This window comes from Neofelis nebulosa, chromosome 2 (genome assembly GCF_028018385.1).
Source record: "Neofelis nebulosa isolate mNeoNeb1 chromosome 2, mNeoNeb1.pri, whole genome shotgun sequence".
In the NCBI taxonomy this organism is placed as follows: Eukaryota; Metazoa; Chordata; class Mammalia; order Carnivora; family Felidae; genus Neofelis; species Neofelis nebulosa.
In genome coordinates, this window is record NC_080783.1 from 32,900,379 (window position 1) to 32,918,787 (window position 18,409).

Consider the following 18,409-nt stretch of genomic DNA (forward strand, 5'->3'; position numbering starts at 1 on the left):
TTTATAGGAACTTCATGTATAGTGGCCAAATTATGAAAACAGCCCAAGTGTCCATCAATTGATGAATGGATAAAGAAGATGTGGTATATACATAAAATGGAATATTTTTTTAATTTTTTTAACATTTATTTATTATTGAGAAACAGTGAGAGACAGAGCATGAGCATGGGAGGGGCAGAGACAGAGGGAGACACAGAATCTGAAGCAGGCTCCAGGCTCCAAGCTGTCAGCATAAAGCCCGATGTGGGGCTCAAACTCACAAACTGCAAGATCATGACCTGAGCTGAAGCTGGACACTTAACCGACTGAGCCACCCAGGCAACCCCACAAAACAGAATATTAATCAGCCATAAAAAAGAATAAAACCTTGCCATCTGCAACGACATGGATGGAACTAGAGAGTATTATGCTAAGCAAAAGAAGTCAGTCAGAGAAAGACAAACATCATATGATTTCACTTATATGTGGCATTTAAGAAAACAAAACAGGCAGAGAACTAATAGTTACCAGAAGGTAGATGGGTGGAAAGATGGGTTAAATAGGTTATAGAGATTAAAGAGTGCACCTGTGATGAGCACTGAGTATTATATCTGTAGTAAATGTATCTGTAAGGAATTGTTGAATCTCTATATTGTATATCTGAAAATACTACTACACTGTATGTTAAATAACTGGAATTTAAATTAAAACTTAAAAAACTAATACCTATCATTTTTAAAAAGGTATTTTTAACATAACCTTTTGAATTTTAAACCATGCATTACATAATAAAACAATTTTATCTTAAGACTTGAACATCACTTGAGACTTGAGTTTCATAATACAGTACAGCTAATTCATTATACTCATAAACCAATTACTTAGAACTTAAAATGATTTTTTTTCCCTTACAGAAACTATTGTAATTAGAATTAGATTCCCAAGCAGGCCTGTAAAATTGTAAAAGCTGTCTAGTAGGCATCTAACCATAAGCTACATATGGCAACATTTATAGAGCAAACATTAGTGTCCTAGTGGAACCAATGGAAAGTTAGTAATACTACTGAAGGCATGGCTTAGGAAACCAGGAATAATTCATTCATGTCTGCTACTAAAAGGTAAAGCATGAAATACATTACAGGTGGTAAACAGAAGGTAAAATATCATCATCATCATCGACACTGAGATTTATTAAGCACTTACCATGTGCCTGGCACTATAGGTTTACCACTTTACACAGATGATCTCACTAATCCTTAAAACTATTTAATGACGAAACTACTAGCACAAATCAGCATAAAGAAAGAAAATCCTGAGGTTTGGTAACAAAGAAGCAGAATTTCCACGGCCATTGTGAAAAACAAGTCCCAAACTGATAGGGCTATTCATGTGAAAAATTTTCTCACAGTCTAGGCAGTCATAAACTGAGCAAAGAGTGAAAGAGTGATTATTTTATTAATGAAGAAAAACTATGATATAAAATTTAATTTTTTAAACTCACTAACCATAGAATCACTTAAAATGATCTTTTCAACAGCAGTGCTATCTTTGTTTACTGACACTGTAAGTCTCTATTAGCTTACAGTTCCATCATATAATTATATGCCTATCTTATAATCCAAAGCAGTCCCCATTAGGTGTTTGTCTCAAAAGTTAACAGCAAATGATTCCTATACTGAGATAGTTTGTGAACTATTTCACTTCAGATATAACACCAAATGTATTATATATATACTTTCATACATTACTTTGGGGATTTCATAGTGAAAACTGGCATATCTAGGATAACATTTTTGAGCTTGCGGATTTTGTTTCACCTTAGCAGCTGGAGATTTATTCATTACTGCTGTCAAAGCCTTAATGGTTGATATAGCCAAACAATCCAATTGCCCCTGAAACACCTATCAGAGAGAAAAAAAATAAAAAGGAAAGAAATTAACAACGTGATCAAGATTTGTATTTAGTTAGGAAACCTTTGTTCTGAAAACCTGAAAAAATAATTACTTAACATGCAATACATTCCTCTTACAATAAAATAGATTTCTGAAACACTATACCTGCAAGAAAAGTTACCTACTTGACGAAAATAAACCATGTGTCAAGAAGGATAAAGCTACATTCACTCATCACTTTGAAATGTTTTGGGACAAAAACCAAAAACCAAAAAGAACACAAGCTTAACACATGCTTTTAAAAATAATGGACAATCTCCAGAGGAAGGGAGAAAGATCTATCATTGAAAATTCTACGGGGCGCCTGGGTGGCTCAGTCGGTTGAGAGACCGACTTCGGCTCAGGTCACGATCTCATGGTTTGTGAGTTCGAGCCCCGCGTCGGGCTCTGTGCTGACAGCTCAGAGCCTGGAGCCTGCTTCTGATTCTGTGTCTCCCTCTCTCTCTGCCCCTCCCTCACTCATGCTCTGTCTCTCCCTGTCTCAGAAATAAACATTAAAAAAAAATTTAAAAAAAAAGAAAATTCTATTATATTTTAATTTCCCTTCAAAAATACACTGAACTTCCTAGCTTTAAATTTCATTAGCATGTATAATAAGGTATTTAAAACGGTGTTGTCTATTTGGTTTCCAAGCCTTGTGTTATAATTGAAATGGTATATTTATTTACCAATCAATCACACTTGCAAGCAATAAGGTATACCTATTTTTACATAAGATGCAGAATTTGAGGTAGAACAGAAAATGAAATATGTATCTATAAGTATTATCATGTTTTTGAGTAGGCAAGCTTTAATGTCAAAAGCTGTAAGAAAAAATAAAAAGCAGCTTCATTTTGTCTATTTTGTCTAAGCTTCATCATAAAGAGAAGTGTTAAGTTTCAGAACAGTGCATTTAGAGACAAAAGGTGAAAACAAAATACAACATTAACATTAAAAAATTGAATATGACTGGGTTATATCATCAGGCTTAATGAACCATGAAAGCCTTACATGAGAACTAGAAAGCTGTAAAAACTAACAGTTCCAAAAATCTTCTTTTGGTAATATATTACTATGACTTAAAGGCAGTCACTTCATGAGTAGGATTTTCCTCTCTCCCTACCAATAAAAATGATTTAAGGGACTGATTAGATCTTTGTCATTTTAAGCTAAGCTCTACCAATTTTAGGCAAGTTATTTAAGCCAGTATCTTGATTTTTGTTGATGTTGTTTATTAAACATTATTATATATACCTATTATATGTGTAATAAACATACTATGCATTAATAATTCTGTATAGAGAATTTCTTATAAATAAGATCTTTCCTACACTTTGTCCAAAGACTAGTCATCACAGTACCTACAATTAGGAATACTAACATAAACCTCTGAGAATATCATTGTAACTGTTTTATTAATCTATATAGGCCTTGAGAGGGACTAACATTTATAGAGAAATCTAAAATGGTACTCTGTAAATTGGTATTTTACATCCAGAACAGAAAATAATCATATCTATACCACAGCTCTATTTATAAACCTGGATATTAAGATAATATTAATAAAAGACATCATGAAAGCTCTCTCACAAACATTTCAGGAAAGAAAAATAACAAAGCAATTTTTACAGGTAGTTTTTTCCAAAATGAATTACCTAATGCAGAAAAGCAACAAAAACTGCTTATTTCTGCCTTTTACCCACATGGAGGTGACTTTCTACAAAAGACAACAGTTAAGTTTTATACTAAAGAGAGTTCAGCGTCTTCTTCCCTTCCTCCAGGATTCAGGTTGTCCATTGAATTATAATCATTACTTGTCAACAAGAAGCAAAGAATCAAGGTATTAAAACTGACCATACATATTCACAAACAAAGCCCTAAGGTCCCAATACACCACAATGCTTAGAAAAAGAAGCTCCCAAAATATGAAGTCATCACCACGTTGATATTGGGATCCCATTCCTGTACTTTATATCTCCTCAAATTGACAAGAATACACACATACAAAGATGGAATACTGTTGATCATTTACATCAACCACCAAGATTTCAACAGATTTATCTTTTAGATGAAAAAATTTTTTAATTTTTTTAACAATTTTCAAAAATAATTAATGAACATTAGGATTAGATAGTGTTGGTGTATTTTAAGACATAAGAAGAAAAGTACAGGAATAGTTGCTCCCATTGACTGATTTTGGACTTCAGCTGAAACAAGATGCAGGCTTTGTAGATACCTGGTCCTCATTCATTTCTGTCAGTAATTTGTTGGCAAGGTCTTTCTCGTTCTTGTCTGCCACCTTATTGTTAGCATTTAAAAATAGCTGTTAAAAACAGAGATAAGAATAATGGAGAAAGAACATTAAATTGTTACCTATAAGCAGAAATGAAATTAATGGATTTCCATGTCTCTTGAAAATAAATCCAAGAATCCATTCGTGAAGAATACTATTTTAAACTGACAATCAACTATTCACTTTTTGGATTACAAACTAACATTAGGTCATATACTATATAATAAATTGGTATTTATTTCTCTCTTGGAACTGAAAATTACTAAAATAATAATAGCAACAAGTAAATTAGTTAATATTCCTAAATTCTTAAAGAATTAGCAGAAAATGTCTCATAGAAAAGAAGGAAATTTGTTAGTGAGACAGATTAAAGATACTGTAGTAAATAATGTACAGTGAGGATTCTGTAGTCAAGTATATTTGTAGAAGCTAACCTACCTTTTAAAGTTGCTTTTTGAGAATACTTCTCAGACTCTCAAATACGCTACTGTACTTTGAAAAAGGTATACATATTTTTCAAATTATCAAGAGTTGGGCATAATTTATATTAGCTTCTATAAAAGGGGGATTAAGGATTTTCTCTGATAAACATGAGGATTGCTAAGGGAATCAAGTATTTTTGTTTAAGTATGGAAAACTAGCATTCCAAAAGATCTCAGTCACATTTTGGATAAAAAGTTAATTCAAATGAAAGTGAAAAGGGAAAGAAAGAAAGACTTATAAAAGAATTTATCAAGAGCATCCAAGGAAGGAAGTTCTTCTTAGGAAGTTCTATCATTTCAGAAAATAGAAAAGTCCAATAATATACTGAAATAAGGCAATATAAAATAAAACAGATAAAGATAAGGCATGATATGATATGCAGAGCATATATAAAGTTTAACCTAAAAATAGATTAGTGTACACAACACAGGCTTTGGAATCAGAAACCTGGATTTGAATCTTGGTTCTGCTACTTATTAGCTGTCTGGTTTTAAGGAAAACTACTTAACTTCTCTGAGCTTATTTTCTCAAAAGGGAAAAGAATATCTCATGAAATAGTTGTGCAGATTAAATAAAATAATCCATGCTAGGTTATTAATACAATGTCTAACACATAACAGGGTTTAGTAAATGAAAGCTGTTATTAATAACAAAAATTTTTTAAACAATAGTATTCCATATTATCTGGTACAGGAACACAGGAATGCTAAAAACTGATGAAAGCAAAAATGAGTAAAGTCTTCCCAGAAATCAATCTATATCAAGAATCCTAAAATTACTCTTTAAGTCTATAATTGTATTTCTAGACATTTACCTAAAAAATGGTCAGAAAAGATTTTAGAATCGAGATCCTCACTTCAGCTTTATTTACAACAGCAAAAAGTAAGAAACTGCCCAAATATCCTTAAATAGCAGAATACTTAAATAAATTATGGCTCATCCATAGACTGAAAGGGAAGTCCTGAAACTTTCTGGCCTCAGGACCACTTAACAGTCTTAAAAATTACTGAGAACCCCAAAGAAATTCTCTTTATGTGGGTTATATCTATCAATATTCACCATATAAGACATTAAAATAAAGACATTTAAAAAAATATTTGCCTATTCATTCAAAAAAACAAACCTATTACAGGCTGACATAAGTAACACATTTATGGGGAAAAAAACCCACTCTATTTTCCAAATATACTTCACTGAGATTGGCACTGCTTTTACATTTTATAATTTCTTTAAATGTCTGACTTGATAGAAGATGAATGAATTCTAATATTTACTTTTACATTCAGACTGTTATGATAATATTGTTTGATTCAAGTTTATGAAAAAACAATCTAGCCTCAAACTGAAATGTTAAGATCAGACTTTGCAGATTCCCTAAAATGATTCTGGGGACCCCATACTTTGAGAACCTTGGGTTGAAATATTTGTAGTCATTAAAAATACTGTTTTGGGGTGCCTGGGTGGCTCAGTCAGTTAAGCGTCCAACTTCAGCTCAGATCATGATTTCCCAGTTCATGGGTTCGAGCCCTGCATTAGGCTCTGTGCTGACAACTCAGAGCCTGGAGCTTGCTTCAGAATCTGTTTCTCCCTTTCCCTCTGCCCCTCCCCTGTTTCTGCTCTCTGTCTCTCTCTCTCTCTCTCTCTCTCAAAAATAAATAAAAACATTAAAAAAAAATACTGTTTTGAAAAATATACGATGGTATATGGGAAGAGTCAGGATATAATACATTTAAAAGCAGGATACAAAAATATTCACCGGTATTCCAAATTTGTAAAGGAAAATATATCCACATTAAAAAAAATATATAAAAATATTATTATGTGTATTTTGCCACAATTTTAAAATTTAAATATTTATATATACATACATGTTTTACAAAAAGATTGAGAAAATATATTTTTTATGTATCTTTTCCTCCAAAATCTATAATTGATTATTGCTTAAGAATCTAAATAAAAATCTGTTCTAAAAAATGAAAAGAAATTTGTTCAAATAGTCAGTGTGTATGAATCCAGGCAGGTGCCAACTCCCAAAATCCAGCTTTGAATTATACCATTTTATATCCATCTCCAACACTCTTTTCCACAAATCATCCCTCAGTTGCTCCTTTTATAAATTCTCATTTTTACTACTGCCTTGATGCTAAATTTTTGTTCTAGTTGATTTTCAGGTGCAGAAGGGGAGAAGGAAAGGAAGAATGTGAAGAGAACAAATTAAGGGATGCAAACAAGACCAAAATATCAACAGCTTTCCAGAATCTTATGACTTAGTCCTCAAATAGACCTTTACACATTTATAATATGCTGCAACATCTATATTTTTTAAAAACTGATTAAAACTTCAAGCAGAGTGCTAAAGTATGTGTAATGGTTTTGAACCCTCCTCTTTATTACTAGAAATTTGTTGTTATTTTCTTCTCAATTCAAATACTGAATTGGACAGCTTTTAAAAATAATTTTTACATTAATCCAAAGCACGTCCCCCTTCCAAAATGTAATATAGTGAAACAAAACAACTCTTAAATGTTTAAAGTTCATCATAGCTTTCAGAAAAGTTAAATGTATGATTCTACTGAATTATATTCTAAGTACTTTACAGTATGATGAAACTCATTTTGACAAACCGGAAGTCTTTACACAAATAGTTCAGGAAATAAATGCATAAACTGGCTGGTGAATCTCACAGAAAAAGAAAAGCACAGAAACTACAGCAATCAGCCTAAAGTTCTCCATGTGATTCATAAAATGTTTGTGACACTTTAAGCTTTAGTTGACAATGTTTCCTCTAGGTCTGAATATTCAAACAATAATTGTCTTGATTCTGTATTACTATATAAAACAGAAAAAATTATTCATTCCTTACAGCAAAATACTTTAATAAAAAATCAATCACAGACATCTATAGCATCCTGTAATATATTTAAGAACTTAAGTTTTCACAAGACACCAAATATTTTTATATATTTAAGAATCGTATTAACCTATCTCTATCAAATGTGTTTAATCAATAAAACCTGTACTTCCCCTATATTTAACACAAAGAAAACATTTTTCTACTGACCTTAAGTACCAGTACAACAAAACTACATACAACCAGTGAACTTAGGGTCAGAATACCTGGGTAAGAAATCTACCTCCATTGTGTACTAGTACTAACTTTGTGTTAATCATTTAATCTCTTATGACATATTTCTTCATTTGTGTAATAAAAGAATTGGGCAGTTTATTTCAAAGGTTCCCCCACGCTTTTAGGACTTAATCACTGTAATGTTTGGTGATGAGCTTTTAGTGATTCTGACTAGAATTCCTGCCTAGAAGAAGACCACCTGCAGCAGAGAGGGATGGGGTCCCAAAGCCTGGCTTTCCCCTCTGAAATGGGTTTCTTCTCTAGCATGCCTATCTCAAAACAAAGTGTGATAGGTGGTATCAAATAATTAAATTTTAAAACATTATGACTATCAGCAAGTTTCAAGATCTAAATTACAAGAAATTCTGGTCTATACTACAGTAGAAAGAGCTTTTATATTAGCTCAACATCATTACAGCTATGCCAAAAAGCTGTGCGCTTTTAAAAAAGATACTGTTGACCATGATAAGATAGAAAAATGGTCTTTTTTTTTATTTTTATTTTTTTATTATATCTGACTTTCATATATTGAAGAAAAACACTAATCAATTTTAGTAGGAACTAAATTTTATCCTAGTGATTTACTCTTTTATAATGTGTGACTGGCAGATTGTCTACACATGTGACATTTTGTCTTTATCACTGAAGTTGCCTTTATAACAGATAAAGCCACACTACTTTTTTTTTTTTTTACAACAAACAAAAGGTTTTATAAACAGTTATTTTATACTCTTTTCATCTTCCTAGGAATACATTCCCAAGAATAATTTTTAAAAGGTAGGGGAGGCATCTTCACTCCCTAGTGACAGATTAGTACTTTCATTGATTTCATAAATATTCATCATTATTGACTTCATCAATACATTCTTTATTATTTTATGCTATTTCTTTACTATTTCACTATAAGCTAAAAAATATAGTGACATAAATGCTTTCAGGGATATCTCTCTTAACAGTGTGGAAAAATTCAAGGAGCTGATATTAGAATCCTTATACTGGAATATTCTCAAAAATCACAATGAAACCCTAGTAATTTTTAGCAAAGAGTCCATGAAAGGAATACCTCAAACAGAAAGAATTATCTGAAGTAGTTTCTCTTTCTTTTTTTTTAAATATAATTATATTTTGCAGGCATTTTTTAAGTTTATTTATTTTTGAGGGGGAGAGCAAGTAAGCATAAGCAAGGGAGGTTTAGAGAAAGAGAGAGAGAGCAGAATCCCAAGCTGGCTCCACACTCTGTTCAGAGCATAACGCAAGGATCAATCCCACAACCATAAGATCATGATCTGAGCCAAAATGAAGAATCAGAGGCTTAACTGAGTCACCCAGGCACCCCGTAGTTTTATTTTCAAAGGCTTTTCAAGAAGCTCTCTAAAAAATATCTGATACAATCTTGAAATTTATGAAAATATGATATAGTAAGAGACATTAGTTATTACATACTCACAAATCTGCCAAAAGTGTAAATTAGTAAAAAATAAGAAAAATAATAAGAAAATTGGCAGGATATACCAAGAACATTAACATTATTTCTATTATTCTGCTTTTCTATATTTCCCAATTATTTACAAGTTGTTTTATGCAATGTTCTCTAATTTCATTTTTTTTTTTTAACGTTTGACCTGAGCTGAAATCAAGAGTCAGAGGCTTACCTGACTGAGCCACCCAGGCACCCCACTTCCCTAATTTTAAAAAAGCACAAAATTTTATGCCCCTTGACCTAGTAATTCTACTAGGAATAGAATTCTGTTCTATGAAACTTGAAAGAGTTATGTAATGGCAAAAAAATTAGAAGTAAATTGAGTATCAGCCAATAAGGAATAGTTATGTAAATTATGATACATCCACTTAATATATTATGTAGATATTAAAATCATAACACAGGAAAACGCAAACAAAATCATCTTACACGAAACAAAAGCACAAAATTATATGCATCAAATGCTCACACCAAATTTTAACAATGCACAACAAAAGACTAAAAGTCAACGATAAAAACCAAACCCAATTAAAAAACACACAAATAACTTAAATATACATTTCTCCAAAGAATATTTATAAATAGCCAATCAGCACATGAGGAAATGCTCAGTATCACTAGTTATTAAAGAAAGACAAATCGAAATCACAATGAGATACCATTTCACAGCAATTAGAACAGCTACTATCAAAAAGAAGAAAATAACAGTGAAGGAAAATGTGAAGAAATCAGAACCCTTGTGCACTGTTGGCAAGACTGTAAAATGGCAGAGCCACTCTGGAAAACAGTAAGGTGGTTTCTCAAAAACTTTTTAAAAATTTAATTACTATATGATCCAGCAATCTCACTTCTGGAATATATCCAAAAGAACTGAAAACAGAGTCTCAAAGAGATATGTGTATATTCATGTTCCATAGCAGCACTGTGGTATGTATATCCTATGGAATATTATTAAGCCTAAATAAAAAAGGAAGAATAATCTGCAATATGCTACAACATGGATGAATCTTGAGGATATTATGCTAAGTGAAATAAACCAGTCACAAAAAGACAAATACTGTACGACACCACTTACATGAGGTACTTAGAGACAGGAAGGTGGTTGTCAGGGGCTAGGAGAGGGAGAATGTGGAATTATTTAATGGATATAGAGTCAGTTCTATAAGATGTAGACTAATGAAGAATGGATGGTGGTGACAGCAGTACAACAATGTGAATGCATTTAATACCACTGAACTACACCCGTTAAAATGGTAAATTTTATGTGCTTTTTATCACAATAAAAAAGAAAATTAGTAATATGTTCAAATTTGAATCAAAGCATAAACAAAATGATAGCTTTTTAAAACCAAACACAATAACAGAAAAATACCTTGCAATTCTGTAGCAGTCGTATGAGATGTTCAAAGCAATTACTGTTAAGAAAAATGGCCTGAAGAACAGGCCTATCAGTGCAGTCTAACATGGCTGTGATGGTATCTGGGAAAATAAAAACAAAATAGTCCATATATAAAGTAGGAAATTTGGAATCACAGAAACATTTACTTTGGCCATATTTTTTTTTATTTTTTTAATGTTTATTTATTTTTGAGAGAAAGACAGAACATGAGCAAAGAAGTGGCAGAGAGAGAGGGAGACACAGAATTTGAAGCAGGCTCCAGGCTCTGAGCTATCAGCACGGAGCCCGACATGGGGCTCAAACTCATTATCTGTGAGATCATGACCTGAGCCGAAGTCAGACAACCAACCAACCGAGCCACCCATGTGCCCCATACTATGGCCGTATTTTTAATTTAGGCTTTTCTGTCGACAAAGGGATGTAAAATTAGTTAGGAAAAAATAGGGATGGAGAGTACAAAACAAAACTGTACTTATTACTTGTTAAGAAAAGTAGACATTTATAATTTATTATTGACAATATTTGTTTTTATACCTAAGAGTGATACATATTTCCCAGAGACTTAAATAGCTGTTATTCGATTATAATGCTCAAGTATAGCTTGCTACTAACAAATAAGCAACATCTAGTTATGTTTTGCAACACAGTCTCATCACACAGTAAAAAATTAGCATGTGGCCATTAAGAAAATGAGACTTAGGGAATTAATCCATTTGTAATGATGGTTTGTTCTTGTTTCCTACTGAAAAGATATCCTCATTCAGAAATCTAGGGATAATCTACGTAAGTAATGTGATAGTTTTTAACAAATAAGAAGTCCATTAATACAGACTCAAACTTCCTTATAAATTTATAATTTATTACAATTACAAAATGTAACATATCATATAAAATAACAGACACTAGATAAAATGAATCTTATTTTCCTACAGAAACAGTTGTAAGAGATCAAGTTTCACCAAGATTCTGGTGTCCAATATTTTAAAATTAGACAGCACACATGCCCTCACACAAGCACGTTAAGTCTCTAGAGCTACACAATAAATCATTAATGTTGGATATGTCTGGGTGGTAGGATATAAAAAGCTTTTCTTTTTACTTATCCAAATTTCCCAGGATAGCTGTAATGAAAATATTTTACTTCTATAAAAAGAAACTCAATTAATAATACTTGTATCTATCAATGTAACAGGGGAATACAATAAGAAATCACATATATTGATGGAGTTTACAGAGATAGGGACATATAAGCAAAGAATGACAAACCAAAAAACACAAAGAGACAGCAAGAGAAACAAGACAAACATACATAGAGGCTCTGAAGAAACAAAACAAAACAAAACAAAACAAAACAAAACAAAACAAAACAAGAGGCCCTCTAGAGAAAGGACAGATGTTAAACTGACCTCTACAGAGATTTACAGAAGCACATATAAAATTGATCATATGTGACTCTTTGCCATAGGTCAGATAATGCAAATGGCACCTCCTGAAAATTTACTTTTCCTAGAATTTGAAAATAATAGCTTTCTTAAGATTGATGCTTCTAGTGGATTACGCTTTCAAAAAATTAATAAAGGCTCAATTTTGTCACCGTTAAAGCAAAGACGCTGTTAACAAATCAATTCCATATTAATTATTTTGAAGTCAAAATCTAAAGTCACACAATAGCTGAATTAAACAATTGATACTTCCTATACAATGGTCTTGAATTTCAAATAAGTCTAAAAAAAAGATTCAGAGAAAATGGAGTGTAATAAACTTTATGTAATACTTACTCAACATTTTTATCTGTAGAGCTATGAATCGGCTTTCCCACTGTCTCGACCTCCTTTGATTAGGTAAAGCTGAATGATCTGAATTTAGCAATTTAAAATAGTTCTCCAAAAGAGTGCTGGTTTCCACTTGACGCTGGTCAGAGCTGCTAGTGAGAAGGATATGTACCACTTCTGTAAGGCACTTCAGAGTAAGTTCTACCTTCCTACCCACTTCTTCAGGATCTCCATCCTCCCAGGAATCACAGTCTGCCAAAACTCTCATAAGAACTTCCATGGTAGCTGGAGAAATTGCTTGCAAAGCATTCCTCTGAAACATGAGAGATAATAAAAATAAAATCCAAACCTAACTGAAGTTCTGTATGTTTGCAAAAACAAAGAGAGTTTAATAAATGTGTGGACTTTTTCTTTTAATAAATCAACATATAAAAAAATTTAAACATATACTTTGATGGGCAATGCTAGTGTTTTATGCAGATTAAGTCTTCATTTCCTCACTAGATTACTAGATCTCTGGTTTTATTCAGATAGCAATCTGCCGACATAGAAAACTTGTTTACCACCCTCCCTTGCAGCTAGTGGTAACCATGTGACATGGTTCTGGTCAAGAACATATGCCAGAAGGCTATGAAGAAAACATAACTTTACAAATAAAAAGAGAAGGACCCTTGGCTCTTGGCCTTTTCACCTTTTTCCTGCCTGGAATGCAGGCATGATGCTTGGAGCCACTTTTAAATCATTAAGAAACAAACCCAAGAATTAAAGTAGCAGGCTAAAGAGAAAATAGAAATGCAGAAGGACTTAGTCCTTGATGATACCATGGAGTTGCTATATCAGCCCAGAACTACTTACATCTGGATTTGTTATGCAAGAATAAAAACAAACACCTCAATTTGGTTAAGCTTCTCTAGGGTTTTCTGTTGGTTATAGCAAACCCATCCCAAATGATACAGGTAAATAAGACAACTGGCTTGACTTTGATTCTGCAAACATTTCTGAAATTCTAAGTTATTGGTAGCTATTCAGGGTGACCCATTAAACTTGGAAAAAAACCATATATTTTGCCCAAATCTGTTAAACTGATAATGAATCAAACACAGTTATGCAAAAATAATCTGAAAATAATAGCACTTAAGCCATTAGAACTGGTAATTACCAACAAAATAAGTAATATCAATAATAACAAGTGCTACTTTGAAAGAAACTGCCTCTAGGGGCACCTGAGTGGCTCAGTCAGTTAAGCATCTGACTTTGGCTCAGGTCATGATCCCATGGTTCATGAGTTCAAGCCCCGTGTCGGGCTCTGGGCTGACAGCTCAGAGCCTGGAACTTGCTTCAGATTCTGTGTCTCCCTCTGTCTGCTCCTCCCCTGCTTGCACTCTGTGTCTCACATTGTCTCAAAAATAAATAAACATTAAAAAAAAAATTTTTTTAAAGAAACTGCCTATAGAATATCCAACATCCATTTCCTCCACTTCCTTATCAAAAGAACCCCTGATATTTTACTGGACATGTGGCTACCAGGAATAAAAATTACATTTCCTAACTTCCCCTGCTGCCAAGGAGGCTGAGGAAGCAAGTTTTACCAATTTTTTATCTAGACATATTTTCCTTTGTTGTAGTTATCTCATGGAGTTTGGAAAATGAGATTTAAAAAAAAAGATGAGTATCAGCTTTTCAGTATCTCCTTTAAAGATAGTTGCCATTTGTCTCCCTCACCACCCCCCCATTTTTGTGCCCAAAATGCAGACACAATGCAGATAGCCAAAACTCTAAAAGCTAATCTTGTAGCAAAAGAAATAGTAACAAATTGACATTCAAACGAACCTGAGTCCCTGAAGATCCTAGAGCCACCAAATTAATTCTTACAAGCAAATGCCTTACATATATTATGCACCATTTGGTCCTTATGACTACCTTATAGTGTTATTATTTCCATATTATAAATAAAGAAACTAAAACACACGTAAATAGTTTTCATCCAAAGTCACAGAACTAATGAGAGATGGACATGGAATTCAAACCTATGTCAGTCTGGCTCCAAAGCCCATCCTCTTAACACAAAATAGAACAAATATGCCAATGGGAAGCCCAGACCAGTCATGGGACTTCAGTTTTTCTGCTGTTTATGACAAGGCCATTCTTATATCTTTAGATATTTCATTCGTCTAAATATCCTGGTACCTATCCCTATATTCAATAAATAACCTTCTGACCTCAAAACAGCTGTAACTATAGCTATAACCTGATTAAAAGGATTTTGAATATTTTCAGTACATAAAATAATAAATTGGCCTTCTAGTATCTACTTGATTTCTATGTTAATTTTAATCACTAGAGGTCTCTCAGGGCTTGATTACCCCTGGGCACTAACAAGAACAAGTCTCTGTGTGTTCAAAATGGTAATGGGATCCGATCAGCTTCTCCAATAGTCAAAAACAATGTCATTTCTAATTTTATTCATGTATACTCATTAATTCTTATTCTTAGTAGTGGAGAAATTATGGAAATAGGGAGATACTGATACAAAAGAAGGATATGAGCTAACAAAGGAAGGTGACAAAGCACACAAACTGAAAAATAAGATTCTAGCCACCATCACTCTCACAAAAAAACAGATTCCTCTACTAGAGTTAAGAGGGAAAGGCAAGGTAGCCCACTAGGAAAAAAGTAGTATTATTAACAACAGCTGTAACTCTGTTATCAACAGAAATCATATAAATTTTCATATATTACAGTTGCAGTAATATCTCAAAACACCAGGTTTGTCTCTTTTTTGAAATTGCATTTGTTACTAGACTTGATGCTGTATCTCTTTTAGTGTGTTCTAAGCACATATTACTATGTTAGAAATTTATCTTAGTATTTTAGTAACTAATTTCAGCGTAACTAGTTTCCTTTGTGATCCTATGTGTTTTATTTTATGCATTTGAAACATTCTGACAAGGGACTTTATAGAGGGCATATGTGTTACAAAAAGTGTTAGAAACTTCTGATCTAAACTGTGTGCCTAAAGAAAACATGTAGGATGTTCTTTCTAAACTATAATCCTGTTTTCAACTAGTAGTTGTACTCAAAGTCTACCACAGACACCTTCAAACATAAAGAAACAAGTATTACTAGAATTTCCTTCTTGTGAGTAATAAAAAAACTAGCTGAGTTTGTTGAAAAAGTGCATATAAACCTTGTATATATGCATTTAGTAATTAAGTTGACAGAATAGTAATTAATTCATGTATATTTAATTTTGAGTTGATTTCACCATGTAGACTAACAGGGCTGACTCTATGCTCTAAAGAAAGAACTAGTAGCTGAAAGTCAATACAACTAAGAACTTAAAATAAAAAATTGTTCAATATGGTTATTTATGCAGTAATTTTGTTAGTTTATTATAAGTTATTATATATTGTTATATTTTAAGTAAAATTATTACTTAGGTTTTTGAAGAAGTTTTAACAAATAAAAGAGTAGTTTTAAACAAGACAAAAACTCAGAAAAATATTTGTGTGGTTCATGAAATTATAAAAAGAAAAAGAATACATTAAAATAATCCATGGAAAACTTTTTGCACTGTTAACTACTGTTTTAAATATTAACTTTTAACACTTTCCTCACCTGCCCACCGGCTACAATGGCTCCAAAGAGATGCAATAAGCAACACTTAAGACTTTCCTTGAGATGTTCGCTTTCCTGAAAACACTCTGTGAATATAATACACAAATAAACAAATAAGATTTCTCTTTCACAGTATGATTTATCTGTTAGGAATGTCTGACACTGAAATATTAAAAACTATGAAAAGGCTAAAATTTGTTAAAAGGCAAGGTTGATATGCATTTTTTCATAGTAAAGGAAAAGAAACCACCTATCAGCTAGTATTTTAGATAACTTATTTATCTCATTTAATTCTCTAATACTCCATATGAGGGTATTTTGCCCCCATTTATAAATAAGCAAATGGAATGTCTTGCCTAAAGTTATAGAGCTAAGTGACAAAGTTAGAAGCTAACTGAAATCTGACAGAAAATTAGATTTTTTTTTTTACTACTACTGCATCTTATTAGTATAATTGACTATAATTATTCAATAATAAAATTGGAAGAGTTGGACAAAAGGATTTTCTGGGTTTACTCCAGGGCAAATATTCTAAAGTTCTGGTACCAATAGCAATCTTCCTCTTAATTTATAAAGTAGTGTATTGTTTTTAAAAGGTTATACATGCACATGACAAAGAATAATTAAAATAGTATAAAAGAACTGACAAGCAAATATAAGTCTCCCTCAAACCTACGCCTCAATTTACCTGCTCTCCACACCTTAAAAAAAAAAAAGGCTATAGATATCCTACTGCATCATATTTTTTTTTTTTGTTTTAACATAATATACACTGGGTATTATTACATCTTAACATACACATCTTCCTTATTCATTTTTATGACCATTACAATGGCATACCTTAATTTACTTAAGCAGTTCTCTACTGATAAACTTTTATGATTTTCTTCTTTAATATTCAAATAACCCAGTAATGAATATCTTTTTGTATGTATCATTACATACACAGACAAGACTGTAACAACAGAATTATTTCCAATTTTATACATAACAAACATTACCAATAAGAAACAGCTTTGAGGTAAATGTATTGATAGCAATTTACATTTAAAAAGTTAAATGGGAGAGGAGTTCCGGAAGATGGCGGCGTAGGAGGACGCTGGGCTCACCGCGCGTCCTGCTAATCACTTAGATTCCACCTACACCTGCCTAAAACCCAGAAAACCACCAGAGGATTAGCAGAACGGAGTCTCCGGAGCCAAGCACAGACGAGAGGCCCACGGAAGAGGGTAGGAAGGGCGGCGAGGCGGTGCGCGCTCCACGGACTGGCGGGAGGGAGCCGGGGCGGAGGGGCGGCTCGCCGGCCAAGCAGAGCCCCCGAGTCGGGCTGGCAAAAGCGGAGGGGCCGGACGGACTGTGTTCTGACAGCAAGCGCGACTTAGCGTCTGGGAGGTCATAAGTTAACAGCTCTGCTCAGAAAGCGGAAAGGCTGGAGGACAAAGGGAGGGAGAGCTGCTGAGCCCCCGGACGGACGGCAGAGCTCAGCCTGGCGGGGAACAAAGGCGCTCGCCAGCGCCATCTCCCCCGCCCATCCCCCAGCCAAAATCCCAAAGAGAACCAGTTCCTGCCAGGGAACTTGCTCGCTCCCCGCAAACACCCAACTCTGTGCTTCTGCGGAGCCAAACCTCCGGCAGCGGATCTGACTCCCTCCCGCTGCCACAGGGCCCCTCCTGAAGTGGATCACCTAAGGAGAAGCGAGCTAAGCCTGCCCCTCCCGCCCCCGTGCACCTTGCCTACCCACCCCAGCTAATACGCCAGCTCCCCAGCACCACAAGCCTGGCAGTGTGCAAGTAGCCCAGACGGGCCACGCCACCCCACAGTGAATCCCGCCCCTAGGAGAGGGCAAGAGAAGGCACTCACCAGTCTGACTGTGGCCCCAGCGGTGGGCTGGGGGCAGACATCAGGTCGGACTGCGGCCCCGCCCACCAACTCCAGTTATACACCACAGCACGGGGGAAGTGCCCTGCAGGTCCTCACCGCTCCAGGGACTATCCAAAATGACCAAACGGAAGAATTCCCCTCAGAAGAATCTCCAGGAAATAACAACAGCTAATGAACTGATCAAAAAGGACTTAAATAATATAACAGAAAGTGAATTTAGAATAATAGTCATAAAATTAATCGCTGGGCTTGAAAACAGTATACAGGACAGCAGAGAATCTCTTGCTACAGAGATCAAGGGACTAAGGAACAGTCACGAGGAGCTGAAAAACGCTTTAAACGAAATGCAAAACAAAATGGAAACCACCACGGCTCGGATTGAAGAGGCAGAGGAGAGAATAGGTCAACTAGAAGATAAAGTTATGGAGAAAGAGGAAGCTGAAAGA

General features: G+C 34.0%; 1 protein-coding gene across 3 annotated transcripts in view; it reads right to left on the bottom strand.

Annotated features, from left to right (window-relative positions):
* The window catches only part of NBEAL1 (neurobeachin like 1), a 187,267-nt gene that overhangs the window by 116,324 nt on the left and 52,534 nt on the right, over nt 1-18,409 (bottom strand). The window contains exons 7-11 of one of the 3 annotated variants that reach the window (XM_058708582.1): nt 16,083-16,168; nt 12,471-12,777; nt 10,666-10,772; nt 4,147-4,233; nt 1,797-1,880 (exon numbers count right to left, since the gene is read on the bottom strand). In XM_058708582.1, coding sequence (XP_058564565.1) covers nt 1,797-1,880; nt 4,147-4,233; nt 10,666-10,772; nt 12,471-12,777; nt 16,083-16,168 — 671 coding nt within the window. The remainder of the gene's footprint in view (nt 1-1,796; nt 1,881-4,146; nt 4,234-10,665; nt 10,773-12,470; nt 12,778-16,082; nt 16,169-18,409) is intronic. The other 2 variants (XM_058708591.1, XM_058708601.1) reach the window with 2 other exon arrangements.